Source organism: Girardinichthys multiradiatus, chromosome 6 (assembly GCF_021462225.1).
Source record: "Girardinichthys multiradiatus isolate DD_20200921_A chromosome 6, DD_fGirMul_XY1, whole genome shotgun sequence".
NCBI classification, from domain to species: Eukaryota; Metazoa; Chordata; class Actinopteri; order Cyprinodontiformes; family Goodeidae; genus Girardinichthys; species Girardinichthys multiradiatus.
Genome location: NC_061799.1, coordinates 1,829,321 through 1,851,959, shown reverse-complemented (window position 1 = coordinate 1,851,959; position 22,639 = coordinate 1,829,321). Strand labels below are relative to the sequence as shown.

Below are 22,639 nucleotides of genomic sequence, written 5' to 3'. Positions count from 1 at the left end.
GCCTATTTCTGTATGCAGTCTTGAATGTAACAGGCAATCCACTGCGACTACAAAAATTTTTTAAAATCATCAACTTTCCAGTGAATTAAATGGTCCAAATCATAGTTCTCTTTGTTGCTATCCGCCATCTTTAAATGTTGTTTGGTAGCCAAAAAAATGACTGTACCCATTATGCACTGCGCAGCCAGAGATCTGCAACTCGCTTATTCAACATTTATTTTAAAAGGTGACTGCTTTCTCTGATTGGATAACTACATCAGCACCTGATGTCTGCGTCAGCTCATTCTAAAATGAGAAAGACCAACACATCAGTAAGGGCTACACAATACATTATCGTCACAATATTAGTCCATACAACAATGATATTGCAAAGGACTAATTGGAATGTAATATCTATTAGTTGTGATTTCCAAGTGTCATGAATAAACACTTTGTCCAACAGTTGCAGTATCTTATTGAAATACAGAGACTTACTGCAGTAGACTCCCACACAGAGCTTTTTAACCTTTTCAATAACACATTTATTTATTGGACATTTATTGGTTGTTGGCCCTGAAAAGCTTTTCTCTGACCCTACTGTTGCAGTAAAATTCTTAACCTTGAACTTTTATGAAGTATTTATTAATAGATCTATTCAGGTTTCTCTGACCTCAAACATTTTGTCCTTCCAGCGCTTGGGTCGCCCAGGTGGAATGAAGCCCGTCTGTTTCTTTCTGTCAACCATCCGTCGGTCAAGCTTCTCCTCTCGCTCAATGATACGGACCACAGACACCAACATGGTAGGGTCTCGACGCACGGTAACCATGGACCTCTGCAGTACCATCCATAATTGCTTGGCAAGCTCATCTGACAGCCCTTGAACCTTGGAGCACATTTGAAAAACATGTAATGACGTGACACTCTGGGTCATGTTTTGATGGTTAAAACCTTTCTAAATGGACTACATGCATGCATACACACAATATTATATATATATATATATATATATATAATATTGTGTGTATGCATGCATGTAGTGACTCAGAGACTAAGAGCTCCCAAACCCAAGGTTCACACTATTAAGAAGTGGACTGAGGAATCAAAGCAGATGCTACAGGCCTGCTTTGAATGCACAGACTGGACTGTTTTTGAAACTTCAGCCATTGACCTAAACCAACTAACTGATGTGGTGACATCATACATCAGTTTCTGTGAGGACATGTGTGTGCAGACCAAGACCTTCTGCACCTTTGGGAATAACAAGCTATGGTTTACTCCACACCTCAGGAATCTGCGCAGGGATAAGGAAGAAGCTCAAAGCAGTGGAGATTGGGCGCAGTACAGGCAGGCCAGGAACAAACTAACAAAGGAGATCAAAGCAGCCAAGAGAAGCTACAGTGAGAAGCTTAAGAACAACCTTTCTACTGCAGACATGACAAGAAGCCATTCACACCTCAAATCATCCCCTCCACATCCCATTCAGGAACAAATTCCTCCCATAAAGTAACCAACCCCCTACCTTCAGATCCTCTGCATGCACTAAAGATCTCCGAGGAAGATGTAAACAGGCTCTTTCAGCGCATGACAACAAAGAAAGCTGGAGGACCTGATAACGTCTCCCCATCATGCCTGAAAGCCTGTGCAAATCAACTCGCTCTGATCTTCACAAGGATCTTCAACAAATCACTGGAGAAATTTGAGGTCCCCTCCTGCCTCAAACGATCCACCATCATTCCGGTTCCCAAGAAACTGGATCCCCTGCAATTTGCTTACCGAGCAAACAGGTCGGCAGATGATGCTGTTAACTTAGGTCTACACTTCATCCTGCAACACCTCGACCACCCAGGGACGTACGCCAGGATCCTGTTTGTAGACTTCAGCTCGGCCTTCAACACCATCATACCAGACATCCTCCACCAGAAGCTCACCCAGCTCAACGTCTCAGCCTCCACCTGTCAGTGGATCAACAGCTTCCTGACGGACCGACAGCAGCAGGTGAGACTGGGGAGCATCTTCTCTCGATCCAGATCAATAAGTACTGGTGCCCCCCAGGGATGTGTTCTATCCCCACTCCTCTTCTCCCTGTACACAAATGACTGCACCTCATCGGACTCGTCCGTGAAACTCCTTAAGTTTGCAGATGGCACCACTGTCATTGGACTGATCCAGGACGGTGGTGAGTCTGCATACAGGCAGCAGGTGGATCGGCTGGTACACTGGTGCGGTCAGAACTACCTTGAACTGAACCCACTCAAGACTGTGGAAATGGTGGTGGACTTTCGGAGAACACCACCCCCATACACCCCCCTCACCATCCTCAACAACACTGTATCGGCCATGGACCACTTCAAGTTGTTAGGAACCACCATCTCTGAGGACCTGAGATGGTCTTCACACATAGACACCGTTTGAAAGAAGGCCCAGCAGAGACTGTACTTCCTGAGGCAACTCAAGAAGTTCAACCTTCCACAGGAGCTGCTGGTCATCTTCTACACTGCCATCATTCAGTCTGTCCTGTCTTCATCCATCTCAGTGTGGTTTGGCTCATCCACAAAACAGGACACGTCCAGACTGCAACGAATAATCAGGACTGACCTTCCCTCCATCCAGGACTTATACAGGTCTAGGGTCAAGAAAAGAGCTGCTAAAATCTCTGCAGACCCCACACACCCTGCACATAAACTGTTCAGAGCTTTACCTTCAGGTGGCGCTACAGAGCACTGTTCACTAAAACCAGCCACCACAGAGACAGTTTTTTCCCCCAGGCTGTTTCTCTGATGAACATTCAATAGAGTACAGAACAACAGCATACAGATGTTGCAAATATACCTTTTTATTATATATGTGTATATTGTACATTGTAAATATGTATTTTCTGTAATGCAAAAACAGAACAAAAGAGCAAAGTGTACCGTAGTCAAATTTCTCACTTGTATGTACGAACTTGGCAATAAAGCTGATTCTGATATATACATATACACACACAGCTTACAAAAATAAAGGGAACACTTAAACAACACAATATAACTACAAATAAATGAAACTTCTGTGAAATCAAACTGTCCACTTAGGAAGCAACACTGATTGACAATCAATTTCACAGCAGTTGTGCAAATGAAATAGACAACAGGGGGAAATCTTTGGCGATTAGCAAGACACACTCAATAAAGGAGTGGTTCTGCAGGTGGGGACCACAGACCACTTCTCAGTACCTATGCTTTCTGGCTGATGTTTTGGTCACTTTTGAATGTTGATGGTGCTTTCACACTCGTGGTAGCATGAGATGGACTCTACAACCCACACAAGTGGCTCAGGTAGTGCAGCTCATCCAGGATGGCACATCAATGCGAGATGTGGCAAGAATGTTTGCTGTGTCTGTCAGCGTAGTGTCCAGAGCCTGGAGGTTCTATCAGGAGACAGGCCAGTACACCAGGAGACGTGGAGGAGGCCGTAGGAGGGCAACAACCCAGCAGCAGGACCGCTACCTCCGCCTTTGTGGAAGGAGGAACAGGAAGAGCACAGCCAGAGCCCTTCAAAATGACCTCCAGCAGGCCACAAATGTGCATGTGTCTGCACAAACAGTTAGAAACCGACTCCATGAGGATGTTATGAGGACCCGACGTCCACAAATGGGGGTTGTGCTCACAGCCCAACACCGTGCAGGACGCTTGGCATTTACCAAAGAACACCAGGATTGGTGCTCTTCACAGATGAAAGCAGGTTCACACTGAGCACATGTGACAGACGTGACAGAGTCTGGACACACCGTGGAGAACGATCTGCTGCCTGCAACATCCTTCAGCATGACCGGTTTGGCAGTGGGTCAGTAATGGTGTGGGGTGGCATTTCTTTGGAGGGCTGCATGGTCCTCCATGTGCTCGCCAGAGGTAGCCTGACTGCCATTAGGTACCGAGATGAGATCCTCAGACCCTTTGTGATACCATATGCTGGTGCGGTTGGCCGTGGGTTCCTCCTAATGCAGGACAATGCTAGACCTCATGGGGCTGGAGTGTGTCAGCAGTTCCTGCAAGATGAAGACATTGAAGCTATGGACTGGCCCGCCCGTTCCCCAGACCTGAATCTGATTGAGCACATCTGGGACATCATGTCTCGCTCCATCCACCAACGTCACGTTGCTCCACAGACTGTCCAGGAGTTGGCAGATGCTTTAGTCCAGGTCTGGGAGGAGATCCCTCAGGAGACCATCCTCCATCTCATCAGGAGCATGCCCAGGTGTTGTAGGGAGGTCATACAGGAACGTGGAGGTCACACACAATACTGAGCCTCATTTTGACTTGTTTTAAGGACATTACATCAAAGTTGGATCAGCCTGTAGTGTGTTTTTCCACTTTCATTTTGTGTGTGACTCCGAATCCAGGCCTCCATTGATTAATAAATTTGATTTCCATTGATGATTTTTGTGTGATTTTGTTGTCAGCACATTCAACTTTGGACAGAACAAAGTATTCAATGAGAATATTTCATTCATTCACATCTAGGATGTGTTATTTGAGTGTTCCTTTTATTTATTTTTTTTAAGTAGTTTATGTACATACACACAAACACATATACATACATATATATATATATATATACAGAGCTTTGGGTATATCTATTATCAGGACTTATCTGGAAGCAACAAAGGAAATTATTCTTGAAACACCCTTTTGTGCTGACAGTTGATTAACACAAGCAGTTCAAATCATTGAAGTGGTGTGACCTACAGCTAGAAGCATTCACCTGAACTATAGTTCCTCTGTATCTGACTGAGCTCTACAGGTCCTTCTCAAAATATTAGCATATGGTGATAAAGTTCATTATTTTCCACAATGTCATGATGAAAATTTAACATTCATATATTTTAGATTCATTGCACACTAACTGAAATATTTCAGGTCTTTTATTGTCTTAATACGGATGATTTTGGCATACAGCTCATGAAAACCCAAAATTCCTATCTCACAAAATTAGCATATTTCATCCGACTAATAAAAGAAAAGTGTTTTTAATACAAAAAACATCAACCTTCAAATAATCATGTACAGTTATGCACTCAATACTTGGTCGGGAATCCTTTGGCAGAAATGACTGCTTCAATGCGGCGTGGCATGGAGGCAATCAGCCTGTGGCACTGCTGAGGTCTTATGGAGGCCCAGGATGCTTCGATAGCGGCCTTTAGCTCATCCAGAGTGTTGGGTCTTGAGTCTCTCAACGTTCTCTTCACAATACCCCACAGATTCTCTATGGGGTTCAGGTCAGGAGAGTTGGCAGGCCAATTGAGCACAGTGATACCATGGTCAGTAAACCATTTACCAGTGGTTTTGGCACTGTGAGCAGGTGCCAGGTCGTGCTGAAAAATGAAATCTTCATCTCCATAAAGCTTTTCAGCAGATGGAAGCATGAAGTGCTCCAAAATCTCCTGATATCTAGCTGCATTGACCCTGCCCTTGATAAAACACAGTGGACCAACACCAGCAGCTGACACGGCACCCCAGACCATCACTGACTGTGGGTACTTGACACTGGACTTCTGGCATTTTGGCATTTCCTTCTCCCCAGTCTTCCTCCAGACTCTGGCACCTTGATTTCCGAATGACATGCAGAATTTGCTTTCATCCGAAAAAAGTACTTTGGACCACTGAGCAACAGTCCAGTGCTGCTTCTCTGTAGCCCAGGTCAGGCGCTTCTGCCGCTGTTTCTGGTTCAAAAGTGGCTTGACCTGGGGAATGCGGCACCTGTAGCCCATTTCCTGCACACGCCTGTGCACGGTGGCTCTGGATGTTTCTACTCCAGACTCGGTCCACTGCTTCCGCAGGTCCCCCAAGGTCTGGAATCGGCCCTTCTCCACAATCTTCCTCAGGGTCCGGTCACCTCTTCTCATTGTGCAGCGTTTTCTGCCACACTTTTTCCTTCCCACAGGGTTAGGGTTAGGGTTAGGGGTTAACCCTAACCCCTAACCCTCTGTGTCTTACCCTCTTGCTTGAGGGTGTCAATAGTGGCCTTCTGGACAGCAGTCAGGTCGGCAGTCTTACCCATGATTGGGGTTTTGAGTGATGAACCAGGCTGGGAGTTTTAAAGGCCTCAGGAATCTTTTGCAGGTGTTTAGAGTTAACTCGTTGATTCAGATGATTAGGTTCATAGCTCGTTTAGAGACCCTTTTAATGATATGCTAATTTTGTGAGATAGGAATTTTGGGTTTTCATGAGCTGTATGCCAAAATCATCCGTATTAAGACAATAAAAGACCTGAAATATTTCAGTTAGTGTGCAATGAATCTAAAATATATGAATGTTAAATTTTCATCATGACATTATGGAAAATAATGAACTTTATCACAATATGCTAATTTTTTGAGAAGGACCTGTATGGTGGGTTCAGCATCCAGACTGACCAATTGCCTTCAGTGCTTTAAATATGCAGACAATGACTGAGTGCCTTCCTTAAAACGTTTTATCTGTATCAGATTTTGCCACTCAGTGATTTTTTTTTTTTAGTTCAGACACTGGAGGATCATTTAGGGACTCTGCTCTCTCTGTATCCACAGACTGTGCAGCCGCTGTCTTTATGTTTTATTGTACAACCACGTCTCACTCACTCAGCTTCCAGCTTGTGCTACACTTAAGGGATGTTTCACAGATTCTAATGAGTCTGGAGTGACTTTGATCTTCTTCATTTTAACATTTTACATTATCAATGATGAACTGGATAACCACACTAAACTTAAAACACAGTGTGGGATCTGTGAAACCCTTTGTATATATTTATCTAGAATATTGCTAAGATCTCAACTCGTTCTCTTGAAACCAGTGTTGTGTGTCATTTCGTGATTTCTCACTGGGTGTATCGTTCCATCTTTACTACGTAGAAGGGTTTGAGAAGGATTTTGTGTTGTTCTTTGTGTCTGAAGCAGTACCTAAAGATGCTGCCTGACATTAGCAACATCTTAGAATGTTACTTGGTTAACCTACCTCTTCAAAGTAGATCGAGATGAGGTTCATGTCACTGGTGTTTTTGCTGTCCATTCGATATTGCTCATACATGAGGTCATCACGAGAGCACTCCAGCTCCATCAACTTCCTGTGGGCATGCAGCAGCTCACCCTGCTCAACCAGCTGCTGGGTCTCCAGCACTATCTCTGGAACTGAACCCAGAACAATGGAACAGCACACAGAACATTAATCAGATCCAAAAACACTCACAATTTAGATAAAATTTAACAAAACTTACCAGAGAAAATGTTTTTAAGGTTTTCCACTGCAGCAGCTAGCTGACTGTGCTGAACTACAGCATCCTTCACATCTTTTAGGTTCTCAATAGTGTTGATGCTCTGCCTCCAGTCTTTGCTCACATTAGCCAGTGAACTCTGGATGTCTTTAACGTCCAGCAGGGCTGTATGCAGCTGGGTCAGTCCTGTGCGAACACCATCTAACTGAGACTGGATTGCTGCCTGAACACCACAGAGAAACAGAACCAGTTATAACTGCTCAAGATTTTTGCTAGCATTTGTATTTGAAGTGAGTTAAACATGACAAAACCTCGCAAATGTAATCAAGTATAGAGGATCGAGAGGATCTCCACCAAACAGTAAAGGTAAAAAAACTGGTGAGTTTTTCCTGTTTTCATCACAGCTTCTGACTGCTCTTGTTTAAGTTCAGTAAACTGAGGGGGGTGTATTTAGCAAGGACTCAGCAAGTGGTTTTAGATTACTAAGATTATTGCTGATATGAATACTGGCATTCAAATTACTTAATAACATGAGGATTAGCACTGTTTCTAATTCTATGTTGTGGTATACTCAAGTTGAGGAATGAACCTTTGCCACCAAATAAAGTTAGACCTCTAAATTTGCCAAAATTGGCTACTGTGGCTTATAAAATGCAGCAATCACCCGCCAAGCTCTCAAGCTGCCCCTGGAGAAAACAACTCCTCTACTTCTTCATTTCAATTAAATATTTTATTAACCCCAAAGGGAAAGTAAATGTTGTTGTAGCTAATTTTATGCAGGTTTCTTCATATAACTGTTGTAGATGCTGATGGCTGTGGGCAGGAAGGATCTCTTGTAGCAGTACAGTAGATCTGAAGAAGCCTCTGACTGAAGACACTGTTGTTGTACAACAGTGTAGAGGATGCTTAGGGTTCTCCATAATGTTCTTTATTTCAGACTGCAGGTTTACTGTTGGTTCCTAGAGTCTCTAGAAGTAGAATGGGAGGCAGATCCTTTAGTTATCAGGCTCCTCTCCTGTGGAACCAGCTTCCAGTTTTAGTCCGTGAAGCAGACACCCTGTCTACTTTTAAGGCTAGGCTTAAAACTAACCTTTTTGATAAAGCTTATAGTTAGAGTGGCTTAGGTTATCCTGAGAAATCTCTGTAGTTATGCTGCTTCGGCTTAGGCTGCTGGAGGACATAATGACCACTTTCACTCTCTCTGCTACATTCTCATACTGCTCTCCAATTTTGTGTTACTTTATTTCAGCTTTTAACTATGTTCTCTCTAAGTTTTTTCTCTTTCTAGAAGCTACATCTGACCTGGCATGAAGTGTACTAAAATGTCCTGGTAGATGACTGTGGACTTGAGAAAACCCAGTGGACCAACACCAACAGAGGACATGGTACCCTAAATCATCACTGACTGGAAACTTCACACTGGACATCAAGAGACATGGATTCTGTTCTTTTCTGCTCTTCCTCCAGACTCTGGGACTTTGATTTCTGAGTTAAATGTAAACTATTATTTTATCTAAAAAGAGGACTTTGGACCACATCAGAGATGTGTGGACAGGGATGGAGAAGATCATGGGTTTCAAGCAGAAGGACGAAAGGACCGATTGATGCCTGGACCGAACCAATGAGCTAAACACAATCTTCAACAGGTTCAGTTCAGAAATAAGCTTCGCATCCTCCTCTCCTGCTCACAGCCAAACAGAAATTCCACCTTCCTTTGACCCACAGGACCCACAGCTGTCCAGTAACATCTCACATTTTTTATCTTCCACGTCAGCCCAGACCCTTCTGCTTCTACATGTTTGCCCTCAACCATATCAGAGGATGCTGATCCTTCCTTTGCTTCCACATGTGTGTCTCAAGACGTCAAGTGAAGACGCAACTGGAGAGACTGAATAGGAATAAGGCTGCAGGTCCAGATCATGTCAGCCCTAGAGTCCTGAAGGCCTGTGCAGAGCAGCTCTGTGGGATTCTGCAGCACCTCTTCAACCTTAGCCTGGCCCAGAAGAAGGTTCTGGTGTTGTGGAAGACCTCCTGTCCTGTTCTGGTACCAAAGAAAACTCACCTATCAGTCCTCAATGACTATAGACCTGTTGCCCTGACATCCCACATCATGAAGGTCCTAGAGAGACTCCTGTTGGCCCACCTGAGTAAGCAAACAGTAAACCATCAGGACCCCCTTCAGCTTGCTTATCGCTGTGGAGTTGGAGTTGAAGATGCCATCATACACCTGCTTCAACAAACCCACTGTCATCTGGACAAAGCCAGCAGCACTGTGAGGATCATGTTCTTTGATTTCTCCAGTGCATTTAATACAATCCAACTTGATTTGCTTTGTCAGAAACTCCAGAAGACTCAGGTGGAGGCCTCAACAATCTCCTGGATCAAAGACTACCTGACAAACAGACCACAGTTTGTGAGACTGAAGGGTTGTGAGTCTAACCAGGTAGTCAGCAGCACAGGAGCACCACAGGGGACTGTACTCTCACCATTCCTTTTCACTCTGTACACCTCAGACTTCAAGTATAAGACAGACTCCTGTCATCTGCAGAAATACTCAGATGATTCTGCAGTCATGGGGTGGATCAGAGATGGACAAGAAGCTGAGTACAGGAAGGTGGTGGACCGCTTTGTGGCATGGTGTGGAAGCAATCATCTCATTCTGAACGTGACTAAAACAAAGGAGATGATTGTAGATTTTAAGAGAAACAGGAATAAGTCAAAAACTATTTCTATCATGGGAGAAGAAGTGGAGGTGGTGGAGGAGTATTAATACCTCGGTGTTCATCTGGACAACAGACTAGAGAGGAGATGCAACTGTGAAGCCATCTACAAGAAGGGACAGAGCAGACTGTTCTTCTTGAGGAAGCTTAGGTCCTTTGGTGTTTACAGCAAGATGCTGCATATCTTCTATAAGTCTGTTGTGGAAAGTGTGATCTTCTCCATCATCTGCTGGGGAAGCAGCATCAGAGCCAGGGACTTCAAAAAGCTCAACAAGCTGATAAAAGAGGCTGGCTTTGCTCTGGGGACTCCTCTAGAACCTCTGGAGATCATTGTCCAAAGACGGATTCTTCATAAAATGAAGAACATTATGGAGAACCCTGAGCATCCTCTTCATGAGACTGTCCTACAACAACAGTGTCTTAAGTCAGAGGCTTCTTCAGATCTGCTGTAAGAGAGACGCTGCAAGAGATCCTTCCTGCCCACAGCCATCAGCATCTACAACAATCAGATCCAGTGTGATGACTGATAGATGGCTCCATGTCCAGTGCTTCAAGACAAACAGTACCGAATATGAAAATGCAAAGAAAGGATGGAATTGTCCATCATGCAAGTAAGGTGCAAAGTGTGAAGTTTGTCCAATAATGTTAGAAAGAAATTGTTATAAATTATATGATGGAAATAAAACTATACAGGTCCTTCTCAAAAAATTAGCATATTGTGATAAAGTTCATTATTTTCCATAATGTCATGATGAAAATTTTACATTCATATATTTTAGATTCATTGCACACTAACTGAAATATTTCAGGTCTTTTATTGTCTTAATACGGATGATTTTGGCATACAGCTCATGAAAACCCAAAATTCCTATCTCACAAAATTAGCATATTATTAAAAGGGTCTCTAAACGAGCTATGAACCTAATCATCTGAATCAACAAGTTAACTCTAAACACCTGCAAAAGATTCCTGAGGCCTTTAAAACTCCCAGCCTGGTTCATCACTCAAAACCTCAATCATGGGTAAGACTGCCAACCTGACTGCTGTCCAGAAGGCCACTATTGACACCCTCAAGCAAGAGGGTAAGACACAGAAATAAATTTCTGAACGAATAGGCTGTTCCCAGAGTGCTGTATCAAGGCACCTCAGTGGGAAGTCTGTGGGAAGGAAAAAGTGTGGCAGAAAACGCTGCACAACGAGAAGAGGTGACCGGACCTTGAGGAAGATTGTGGAGAAGGGCCGATTCCAGACCTTGGGGGACCTGCGGAAGCAGTGGACTGAGTCTGGAGTAGAAACATCCACAGCCACCGTGCACAGGCGTGTGCAGGAAATGGGCTACAGGTGCCACATTCCCCAGACCTGGGCTACAGAGAAGCAGCACTGGACTGTTGCTCAGTGGTCCAAAGTACTTTTTTCGGATGAAAGCAAATTCTGCATGTCATTCGGAAATCAAGGTGCCAGAGTCTGGAGGAAGACTGGGGAGAAGGAAATGCCAAAATGCCAGAAGTCCAGTGTCAAGTACCCACGGTCAGTGATGGTCTGGGGTGCCGTGTCAGCTGCTGGTGTTGGTCCACTGTGTTTTATCAAGGGCAGGGTCAATGCAGCTAGCTATCAGAAGATTTTGGAGCACTTCATGCTTCCATCTGCTGAAAAGCTTTATGGAGATGAAGATTTCATTTTTCAGCACGACCTGGCACCTGCTCACAGTGCCAAAACCACTGGTAAATGGTTTACTGACCATGGTATCACTGTGCTCAATTGGCCTGCCATCTCTCCTGACCTGAACCCCATAGAGAATCTGTGGGATATTGTGAAGAGAACGTTGAGAGACTCAAGACCCAACACTCTGGATGACCTAAAGGCCACTATCGAAGCATCCTGGGCTTCCATAAGACCTCAGCAGTGCCACAGGCTGATTGCCTCCATGCCACGCCGCATTGAAGCAGTCATTTCTGCAAAAGGATTCCCGACCAAGTATTGAGTGCATAACTGTACATTATTATTTGAAGGTTGAAGTTTTTTGTATTAAAAACACTTTTCTTTTATTGGTCGGATGAAATATGCTAATTTTGTGAGATAGGAATTTTGGGTTTTCATGAGCTGTATGCCAAAATCATCCGTATTAAGACAATAAAAGACCTGAAATATTTCAGTTAGTGTGCAATTAATCTAAAATATATGAATGTTAAATTTTCATCATTATATTATAGAAAATAATGAACTTTATCACAATATGCTAATTATTTGAGAAGGACCTGTAGGTCTGTTAGATTACTTTAAGACTGTGTCTCATCTGTCATGTTTAGTAGAATGATTTAATATTAGTTTTGTGAAAGGCATGTTACCTCAAAGCTATTGACAAAAAATAGAAAATGCAATTAAATCACATAAAAAGAAGTGTGTCTTATTTATTCAGCCTAACAGAATTATTTAACAGTAGTTCTGTATCACTAGGTCACGTGACCCAAAAGCTATTGAAAAAAAACATGATGTAAGACATTCATAAAAAATAGAAAATGCATTAAATCTGATAAAAATGTGTGTGCCTCCTTCTTCCATTCTAGTAGGATAATTTATGATTGATTTTATTTCAGTTGGTCACATGACCTCAAAGGTGTTGAAGAAAAATTGCAAATGTTAACATTACAAATTCATATAAATTAGAAAATTAATTTAAATATGAAAAAGATGAGTTTGTCTCCTTCTTCCCGTCCAGTAGGATGATTTGCATCTAGTTTTGTGTCAATTGGTCACTTGGCCTCAAAGCCAATGAAGAAAAATGGCGAATTTTAATATAGAAAAATAATGAAAAAATAGAAAAATGCATCTAAATCAGAGTGTGCCTCCTTCTTCCAGTCTAGCAGGATGATTTAAGATTGATTTTGTGTTACTGGGTCACAAGACATGAAAGTTATTTTAAAAAAAATGCCTCCCGAGTGTTTGGTTTGGACATTTATTGACGGTCCCAAAGCGAACCACCGTGTGTAGGAGGAGCGAGACAACAGAGAGCGGTTGCCCGAAATCAGCCTGCCTGTGCCGGCCCAAATAGGACTCTGACGCCGCTGAATCCGCGGAGCTTGATTATCCAACCTAAAACTAACTTCACCGCGGAGCTTGATTCAACAGTAAATAATGTATGAGAGTCACTCTGAAATGAGTCATTAAATATTGAACATTTTTTACGATTTTGAAACTGTTTGAGGTGTAGCCTACCTGTACATACCAAATATCCACTGATTCGATGCATACGCACGGACCTAATTAGCCCATGCAAGGCCCCAATTACAATATTTTCACTCAGCTCTGCGGAGGCCTGGCAACATTTGTGTTGGAGAAAATATGTTTTGGTATGCTGAAGAAGAAGTTAGCTCTCTACGCACCGTTCCCGAGCTGCATTGAAAGTCAGCCACATGACGTTTGTAGCTACTAACGTTGGCGATTAATGCGCAGAGTGCCTCAGCATCCACTGATGCTGTTGGAAAATGGAAGAGGCTTATCTTGTATTAGAACATTATTTTTACACAGTCAGTCAGTCATTTTCTACCGCTTATTCCATAGTGGGTCGCGGGGGAGCTGGTGCCTATCTATGGGCGAGAGGCCGGGTACACCCTGGACAGGTCGCCAGTCCATCGCAGGGCAACACACATACAACCACTCATTCATACACCTAAGGGAAATTTAGAGTTACCAATTAACCTAACAGGCATGTCTTTGGACTGTGGGAGGAAGCCGGAGTACCCGGTGAGAACCAACGCATGCACGGGGAGAACATGCAAACTCCATGCAGAAAGACCCCAGGCCGGGAATCGAACCCAGGACCTTCTGCGAGGCAACAGTGCTACCAACTGCGCCACCGTGCAGCCCTATTTTCACACATTTTCTGTTCAATTACAGTGCTGTTGATTTGGTGAAGTACCTTGAGTCTGGCCTCCACAGAGGCCTTCTTGCGAGCTTCTCTCCTTCGGTATTGTTCCACTTTATCCAGCTGGTCGGACCTCTGCAGCATGCCGGCCACACGCTGCACTGCAGTCGCTACAGCCTCCCGGCTGGTCTCCTCCATGTTGCTTATCTGGACCTGGAGAGGAAAGAAAAAAAATCCAATTTGGAAAGTTTGTCTCCTCTACAGGTACAGGAACAGTCAGACAGCATGCAGAGAAGTTCCTTAAGCATTGCAGCTACTCTCACTGAGAACATTCAGAAGACCATTGTTATCATGTGACTCCAGCTGAGCTCTCTGGATCTGTTTAGCTAACCGCAGCTTTAATGGCGTCAGCTGGTCATCACTAACACCACCACCAGAACCTTATATTCGCATGTTAGCGAAGGCAGCGCAGATCTATTTGAACGACAAACAACAGCACAACTGTCATTGTCTGAAAAATGTAACTAACCAACTGATAAATGGAGTAAGACCATCTGAAGCTCAGTCACTGTCCGATCATTGCTAACTAACCGCAGACAGGAAGTTCTAGGTTTGTCTGTGCGCTTCCCGACAGAAACCAGGAAACCTTCTCACCTCAGCAAGTTACAGAAGAAAAGCTGTTCTTTGACTCTGCAAACACGTGAACAAAACTGTTACTGCCTCTCCTTTCTTCTTTTTTTTCCCTTTTTTTTTTTGTCGGCTGTCAAACAACTATTACTTCTTCTGATTATTGACGTCTAGTGAATCAGCTCTAAGGTGCATTACCGCCACCTATTGGACTGGAGTGTTAAACCGGCGAGTAAGCATAACAAATAGAAAAAAGAAAACCCTATATTCATTTGTGTTAAAAACGTAATGAGCCCAAAACTATTATACATTAGACCTTGATGGTTTGATAATGTTTGTTTATCCTACAAAGTGACTGATGAAGATCCTCTCATCAAATTTTGATAAAAAAGTATAACAGTCTGTTTCTAGTTGATTACAGTGATCACATTTCTTAGTTGGATATCTGCTCATCAAATTGAATGTATAATTAAGAGCTGTATGTCTGATACTTAATGGGTTGATTATAAAGCAATCTCTTATCTCTTTACTTTTTCCTAATTCCAACTTGTCTTTGAATGTTATGCAAATTACTCCTATTATTGATATCCCAATGTTCATACTGTTGTATGTGCTTCGGTTCTTCTAAATTACTTGATTCCTGCAATACTTAATGGAAACCCAAACAAAATATGTATATAAACCATGTCTAACTGTGATGTTAAACAAGTTTCCTGTATACAAATCACATCTTGCCTTTTTGAATAAATTATCAATATACCATACCACTTTATTTATAAAACACTTCAAAAACAACATAACAGCTGACCAAAGAGCTGTAAAAATAAAAACAGGAATAAAATAAATACATAAGAACTATAAGACATAGAAAATAGTGCAGGTACATAGAAACGATTAGAAAGGTGAAAGATTAAGGCATAGATGATAACTCATTTTGGGTTAAAAGCCCGGGAGAAAAGGTGTTTTTAAATTAGTTTTAAAAACAGCAAATGATGGAGTCTGTCTGACTTCCAACAGCAGCTCATTCCACATTTTCAGAGCAAAAACTGTAAAAGCTCTGCCTCTATAGGTTTTAGGGAAAGTCAGAAGCATCTGGTCAGCTGACCTTAGGGCACGAATTGGCACATAAGGGTGAATGAGCTCGAACAAATAAGGAGCAAAACCATTAAGAGAACCATTAAAAAAATTTAAAATCGGAAAGAATCAAAACTGAACAGGAAGTCAATGAAGAGACACTAAAACCAGAGTAATGTGCTCTCATTTTCATGTACCTGTTAAAAATCCTGCAGCAGCGTTTTGGACCAGTTGTAAACATAAGAGGGAGGGCTGGCTAACTCCAATCAAAATAGTTATAGTAATCGATGCGTGAGGTGAGTGCAGAAATAAAATTTTTTTTTATAAATTTATAGTGCTTGAATTTTTCAGTATTTGTAATATATTACATATCCAAAGGTTAAAAATATGACAAAAACACATTCTGTCAAAGGGGATCTTAACTGCTTCACATGAAAGTAACTGATCATGAAATATTTTATTTTAAAAGCTTAATGCATTCCCAACTAGCAGAATATGAACTTTCATGTTAAGTAACACTAAGCATCAAAATGAGAAAGAAAGGGGATCGGTGTCGATGTCATGGCAGATTGTTTTTGTCATCATCCCCCATTTGTCTGCCCGCAATATTCCTGACATGTTTCTCTCTTCAAACATTCCTGAGACTTCATTTTCTGTGCAACTCCTTGGAGACAGTATTTCCCTTCATCGACTAGGGAACCTCCCAAGAAAAACAAAACATCTGAAACTTATTGCCTCCTCAAACTCAGGCAGAATGATTGAAAATCTTGGCATTCAGAAATGAAACTTTTCCCTAGTATGTAGGATAATTGCTGATAAACTGATTGATAAACATGTGTGACTGATTATACAACATATAGCTCTAATATCCATAATAATTTGACATACGGCAAACCTCAGATATCACTTAGGTGAAAATATTTTTAGCAGTTTCCAGCAACCTAAATCCTGTTTTATGCTATGAAGCTAGGAGATGTGAACCAAGGTTCCTGGATATTGTCACACTTATACCAGTTTCTCATTAGCAGCACAAACAACCACACACATACACTCATTCACACACATAAGGACGATTTAGAGAGACCAATTAACCTAACAGGCATGTCTCTTCTGAAATTAATTATGTAGAGTTCGACGATATTCTAATTTACTGAAATACACATTTATACATTTGTAACACAAATTTTACTATAACATACCTGCACTATTTAGTGGCATAATTCATTTAGAATTTTTTTTCCCAATACACAAAACATTGGGCAATATTTCAACTTTATTTACTTTATACACACAAAACACATTCAAAACAGACACAAACAATAGCTTCATTTTAAGTTTAAATAGGCTGTTTTAAAAACCAACTTTTGTCTTGAGGCTGGTCAGTAATATCGTGGGTGTCTTCCACCTGCAAAAATCAAAACATTAAACACAAACCCTCCCTTTCAGGTACAGCAGAACAGGAACATCTCTCCCAATCCAGACAAAAGCAAAATCCTCACCTTTTGATTTCCCTCCTCTACAGTATCCACTGTGAGCTTCCTGTTGCTTAAACTGCCCTTCTGCAGGGACAAAGAACAGTTCCAATTTAGTAGTTCAGCAGCACATTTCCTGCCAATTCAACTCAGATTCAAAGACTTGAGAAAGGCTGAGGAAGCTGATAAAAAAAGCTGGTTCTGTTCTGGGGACTGTTCAGGAGATTGATCTGGAGATCCTGGTGATGAAGCTTCATAAAACGAACAAAGGACAACCCTGAGCATCCTCTTCATGAGACAGAACTAAGAGTGTCTTCTTCAGATCTGCTGTGTGACAAACAGCTCTTGTTCAAAGAGTCATTTAAAATGAATTTGAAGAAACTTCTTGAGTTACAATATTTAAGTATTTTTGATTGATTCACTGATTTTTATGTAGATTGACATTTATGGGATAAAGGGAACATAATGCACCTTATAATGGTTTAATGTGATTGTATTACCTTGACCTGTGCTTCTCCACTGACTATTCTTCTTTTTCTGCATATGCCCATTTCTGCCATCATGTGCCTTCTTCATATCTATAAGAAAAATAACACTCAAGTTCCAATAAATATTTCAATAAACATTTAGCATTAAGGTTTACTTTGACTAACAAAAAGAGCACTACCTGATGATTTAAAAGGATGTCTTCTGTTTGATTCAGCACTCTTAATCATCTTGCCACATAAACACCTTTGCTCATGGAATTCATTACACTGGACACCACAGTCCACTAAAGTTCCCTTTGATGGGGACACTTCAGCCATATTTTGGATCATAACCGGAGCTCCATTATCCTCAGTGTCCAATCCATTCTGGGAAATCAGCTTGACAGCTGATGAGGCAATTTCCTCTGCTGCAGAATTGAGGAACATTTCTTCTTCAGAGGAGGAAAAGCTTTTCCGCCGCAGCTCTTTTAAAATAAGAGATTTCTGGTTTGGGCTTTGACTAGCCTCAGGTTCAGAAGACCCATTTTCATTCTCATCCTTTTCAGGGGGAGTAGATATGGCTTTACTTGGCAGGGCAGAGGACGGAGACAAGACATTATCTGAGTGAAGGATGCTTTGACTTTGTTCTGGTTCCATTGGTTCAGAGACAACTTTTTCAATTTCTGTTCCTGTCTCCCTCACAGGACTCTGCTCCTCTTCTTGGACACTGGAACAAACAGAACTTTCTGACATTTGAACAGAAACGCAGGATGACAAGCTCCAACCCGACCTTTCTTTATTAGCCCTTTTCTCATTTTTGTTTGAGAGTCCAACATTTTCAGCTTCCTCCACCACATCATTGACTTTAGGTTCTACCATCCCACTTTGTTCCAGCCACTCTCTAGAAGGGATAAAGGGGGCCAGGGATTCCACAGACCAAATTGACTCATTTAATTTTCTCTTTCCCTGACAGCTACTGGCAGACATATGAGGTGCAACATCTGAGATCTCTTGCAGATACATCCTAATGTCATTTTCTTGCACATCAGCTGAGCTGATGCGAGAGGAATTTTGCAAATAATGCTCTTCATCTATTAAGGTTAATGAACCCCTCTCTGAAAAACTTACTTCTACAGGCTCCTCATGTGTACCACACTCCAAGAAAGTGTCAATTCTAGGATAAGGAAGTCGAAGGATCCTGAAGAGCATTTCATTTACTTTTGGACAATCCATATCATCAGTAATTCCAGTGCAGGCTCCTACAAGAGAACCGGCAATTGTCTCAGTGGAGCTATGGCATAAAGATTCTTTACGCTCGACTACATGCTTATAAGACGGCTGATCATCAGGCAGGGACAACTTCACATCTGTTATTTTCAGCGATGCCGTTTGTGGTGTGCTACCACCCCAGTTCATTAGAATGTCAGGAACAGAGATGCGCCTTTCTTTAAGGACTACATCGTCTTTTTGAGATGAGCTTGACACTGGAACTACACCGTCTGGAGAACCCGACAACCACAAATTGCAGTTGCCATCTTTAGAAAGAGAGTCAGTTATAGGCACCTGGTCAGGTAAGTCCTTCTTCGTGCTTCCACATGATTCAACAGTTTTGACCGCAGCATCTGTGCAAGGCTCATCAGGGTCAAAGTCATTTTCTTCTCTGCAGGGCGACTTGCTGTTCACCACCTTAGTTAAGGTTTGTTTAGGAGAACTTAAGACTGGGGAGCTTGGAGAATTTGAACAAGTTCCTCTCCCAGAATCTGAGCCCAAATCATAGCCACGTATGCCACTTTGTGCTGGCTCAGTTTGAACCTCAGAATTCACTGTTTCTCTCACAGGGATAAAATAATTTGGCCGAATTCTGCGTGTCTGATTAGGGTTTTGATGGGATGAACCTTGAGTGTGGGACAGTGGATGGTGCAAGCGCCTGTAGTCAACTGGTTGAACGTGGGGGTGAGGTAAGACATATCCTGGAGCGTCCATGTAAGGAGGAGGGGGGAATGGTGGAGGGGGTACAATCATACCATAGCCTAGGAGAAAAAAAAAACTGATTTGAATTTTCAATAAAAGTATCCTGCGAAAAAATAAATGTAAAAAGTAGCCTTTCATTTCTTGACTTTAGTGGTATTTATGTGAGCTATGGCTATAGTTAAAAAAAGTGTCTCATCTGTACCCACAAGTGTTTTTCCTCTGATCTTTGAGTGGTAAAAGGTAAATTGCCTGACCGTGATAATGACATAGCTTCTGGAATTCACTTTGCACAGGCTCAGTCTACCTTCTAAACTACATACTCTTAATAAAATAGGAGTTCACAACTCACCCATGTTTGGGAAGCTTGCAAAGGGGTTATAGGAGAAAGGCATGGGCCACTGGTAGTGAAGTAGAGGGGGTGGAGGTGGTGCATGAATGTAGAGGACAGGCCGGCCAAAGATGGGATGCTGGGGATGTAAAGCAAATCCTGGGTCCTGACCAGCACTGTGTGGACCTGGATCCTGCTGCACAGAGGATGCTGCACCACTGTTATAACGAAAGTTTGGGTTCCTTCCATCAGGTTCTGAATGAGTTGGAAGTGGTCTGTTAATTGCTGCCATAATCAGACTACAGGAGTGGGAAAGTGGAATTAGTTGTACCACACTCTTCTTTCCAATGAATAGCAAAATCCAGTTTAATGAGCTTTATCATCCAGTTGGGTTTCAAAGAAAGAGGAGTATCTCTGGAAGGAAAAAAAAAAAGATTTTAAGCAACCAAACTGTCTAATGGGCCAGGTTTATAACTGCCCATTTAGCAAAAGCACCCTGATACATTGGCAATTTACTTTGGTTTATTTGAAATTTTGTGTCCACAATTTTATTTTTGTTTTCTAATATCTGCAAATAATTTTCCCCTACACTGAGTTGGGCATCATTCAGAGTTTAACATTTTAAAGTTAAATAATTTCTCAACATAAAAAGTCTTAAAATTATAACCTATGCAGTGGTAAAATAACCCTTTAGCCAGTACAAGTAATAAGCAGGTGTTCCAATATTTAATTTGTTGCCAAGATGAACATGGATGTCTGTTTGAAATGAAAAAATACAATAATAAGGCTCAAGTTTAGTGTTAGAGTGGGGTATAATTAAACCTTGAAACATTAAAGTCAGAGGTAATTGCTCATTGGAGCTCTGACACCAATATAAATATATGCAGTTCTATAAGAACGAGAAAAACAAAAGGAAGAGTCCCTTTACCTTTATGGAATTCGAACAGGGAACCGGTGAATGAAACCTCGCAGCTACCACACCTGAGAATAAGTAAGTTAATCAGCCAACTGTGCAGTTAGGAACAGCTGATAACATTTGAGCCAATCAGACAGCCATCTCACAGGGCATTTTGCAGCCATTCTGCAATTCTAACACTAGATGGAGCTTCTCATCAAGTAACAAGGCAAGGACTTTTCTGATGAGCACTGCACATTTGTCACAATTACATCAAATCACAATTACATCTTTAAAAAATATCAAACATCTGTTTCCCTCGCAAAATATTTTTTCGTCAAATAGGTATACCAGTTGTGTGTAATAAATACACCGAGTTGGCAGTAGGTTAGGGTGCTGGCATTGGCACTGTAGCCTCAAAGCAAAACAAGTCCTGGGTTTGAATCTTTTCAGTTCTGAAATGTGTGTATTTGTTTTAGTTGGCAGAGTGACAGACTGATGACATGTCCAGGGTGTACCCTTGCTGCTATGTTAGAAACAAGGAAAACAGATGGTGGTAAATATAAAGTTAATCTTAGTATCCCCAGATCTTCACAATGAACTTCAAAATTAAGAAGCTAAATTCATAATCTGATTGTATACAAAGACATTAAAGGAATTGTCACAAAAATTTTTATATTTGGTTGTTTTGATACCTGTTCTTTTATGACGTTAGTCCTTACATAGAATAGTAGAAATGAAATGGATGATGTGGCAGCTATCTGAACAGCCTTATTTACAAGTCAATTCCTTATCCTTGGAAAAAGGAGAACTTTTGCCTCATAGTTTCTTATATGTTACCTTGAACACAAGAACACTGCAAAATATCGATGAAACAAACCCTGGTAAGATGATTTATGAATATGTTAATGTTTTTCTCAGTAAATATGTTTCTAATATTTCTATTGAGATTAAATTAATTTAAGATGTTGGCCACCAATTTAAAAATCCACAAATTAAAACAAATGAATCGATTAAGTTATGTGTAAAGAAATGGAAGTTTACAGGGAACCTAAAGCTGGAAAACACTAATGCCGCAGCACAGTGTGTCGTTGGGACCACGTTGATTTACACCTCAGATGTTGAAGTGACTGTAATAACAAATTATTTTTTTCTTTCTTAACCAAATGATCAATGTAGCAAAATACTGAGTCTTAAATATATATATATATTTTCTTCCCAATGCAGAATGGGAAACCAAAGTGACAGATCATGGGCTGAGGTAGGATTTTCACAGTTTTCCTTATTTTTATCAGTATTCATGCACGAATGAAATAGTCTAATAATTAGTTTTATGCCTTTTGCTATGTGATCACATTTTGGCATTACTCACCAGAACCGTTCCTTATGCTCCTAGAGAGTGACAGAACTCAAGGGTAGAGAAACCTACAAAGCTGAAGTTGGCTTCCAATTTGGGAATTTTTCTCTACATTGAACATCTTTAATTTGTTGTAGTTTAAAAAACTACAATACATTGCTTCTTGAAACCAGGAACAGATTATTTTACACAAATAGCAGAATCTTTTAAACCCTGTTTGTGATTTGTGAAAGCTTTATTTGATTTGTCCAAGTTTAATAAAGGGCCATGTTAGTGCTTTCTTTGCTTCTGGACCACATTAGAATTGGTCCAGCTCAAAAACTACAACTAAGAAACTCTCCAAACCTGAACTAGATTGTTCTAAACTAATAGCGCACATAGAGCAGAATTTAAAGAAAATTTAAAAACAGGCTAAAACATATTTGTATAGGTTAGGGGTCTCTACAATAAAATAGGTCCTAGTTTAAGTAAAACATTTACAGCTTTAAACTTCTAAACATTTTTATTAATATGGTGGTACTTTGTTAAACAGATTTTGTTGTTTTTCACAGACGTGCTCTCATTCAATTTCTGCTCTCAGTTGTGCATTAGAAGTTCCTCTGTCACTGCAAAAAAGGCATTCATCTATGAATTATTCTGAAATTATCATTTTTCTTTCTTTCC

The 22,639-nt window shown here is 41.3% G+C and overlaps 2 protein-coding genes across 5 annotated transcripts in view; both read right to left on the bottom strand.

The window, feature by feature from the left end:
* Positions 1–14,597, bottom strand: part of exoc3 (exocyst complex component 3) — a 56,922-nt gene extending 42,325 nt beyond the window's left edge. For 2 of the 4 annotated variants that reach the window (XM_047368320.1, XM_047368323.1), the window contains exons 1-5: positions 14,440–14,597; positions 13,840–13,998; positions 7,207–7,426; positions 6,948–7,120; positions 650–862 (exon numbers count right to left, since the gene is read on the bottom strand). In XM_047368320.1, coding sequence (XP_047224276.1) covers positions 650–862; positions 6,948–7,120; positions 7,207–7,426; positions 13,840–13,983 — 750 coding nt within the window. In that variant the 5' untranslated portion in view covers positions 13,984–13,998; positions 14,440–14,597. The other 2 variants (XM_047368321.1, XM_047368322.1) reach the window with 2 other exon arrangements.
* Positions 14,598–16,746: 2,149 nt separating this feature from the next.
* LOC124869567 lies at positions 16,747–20,777 on the bottom strand. The gene is made up of 6 exons (XM_047367500.1): positions 20,653–20,777; positions 19,746–20,138; positions 17,626–19,455; positions 17,459–17,536; positions 16,986–17,045; positions 16,747–16,891 (listed from the first exon to the last, which is right to left on the bottom strand). Exons 2-6 carry the CDS (start codon positions 20,014–20,016, stop codon positions 16,866–16,868), a joined length of 2,265 nt encoding a protein of 754 aa, XP_047223456.1. The 5' UTR covers positions 20,017–20,138; positions 20,653–20,777; the 3' UTR covers positions 16,747–16,865.
* Positions 20,778–22,639: the final 1,862 nt, after the last annotated feature.

Coding starts and splice junctions, on each gene's coding strand:
- LOC124869567 (XM_047367500.1), bottom strand. CDS start 20,016: ATGGCAGCAATTAACAGACCACTTCCAACTCATTCAGAACCTGATGGA. Junction 17,537..17,625: donor ACATCCTTTTAAATCATCAG/GTAGTGCTCTTT, acceptor TTTTTCTTATAG/ATATGAAGAAGGCACATGAT. Junction 16,892..16,985: donor TAGAGGAGGGAAATCAAAAG/GTGAGGATTTTG, acceptor TGATTTTTGCAG/GTGGAAGACACCCACGATAT.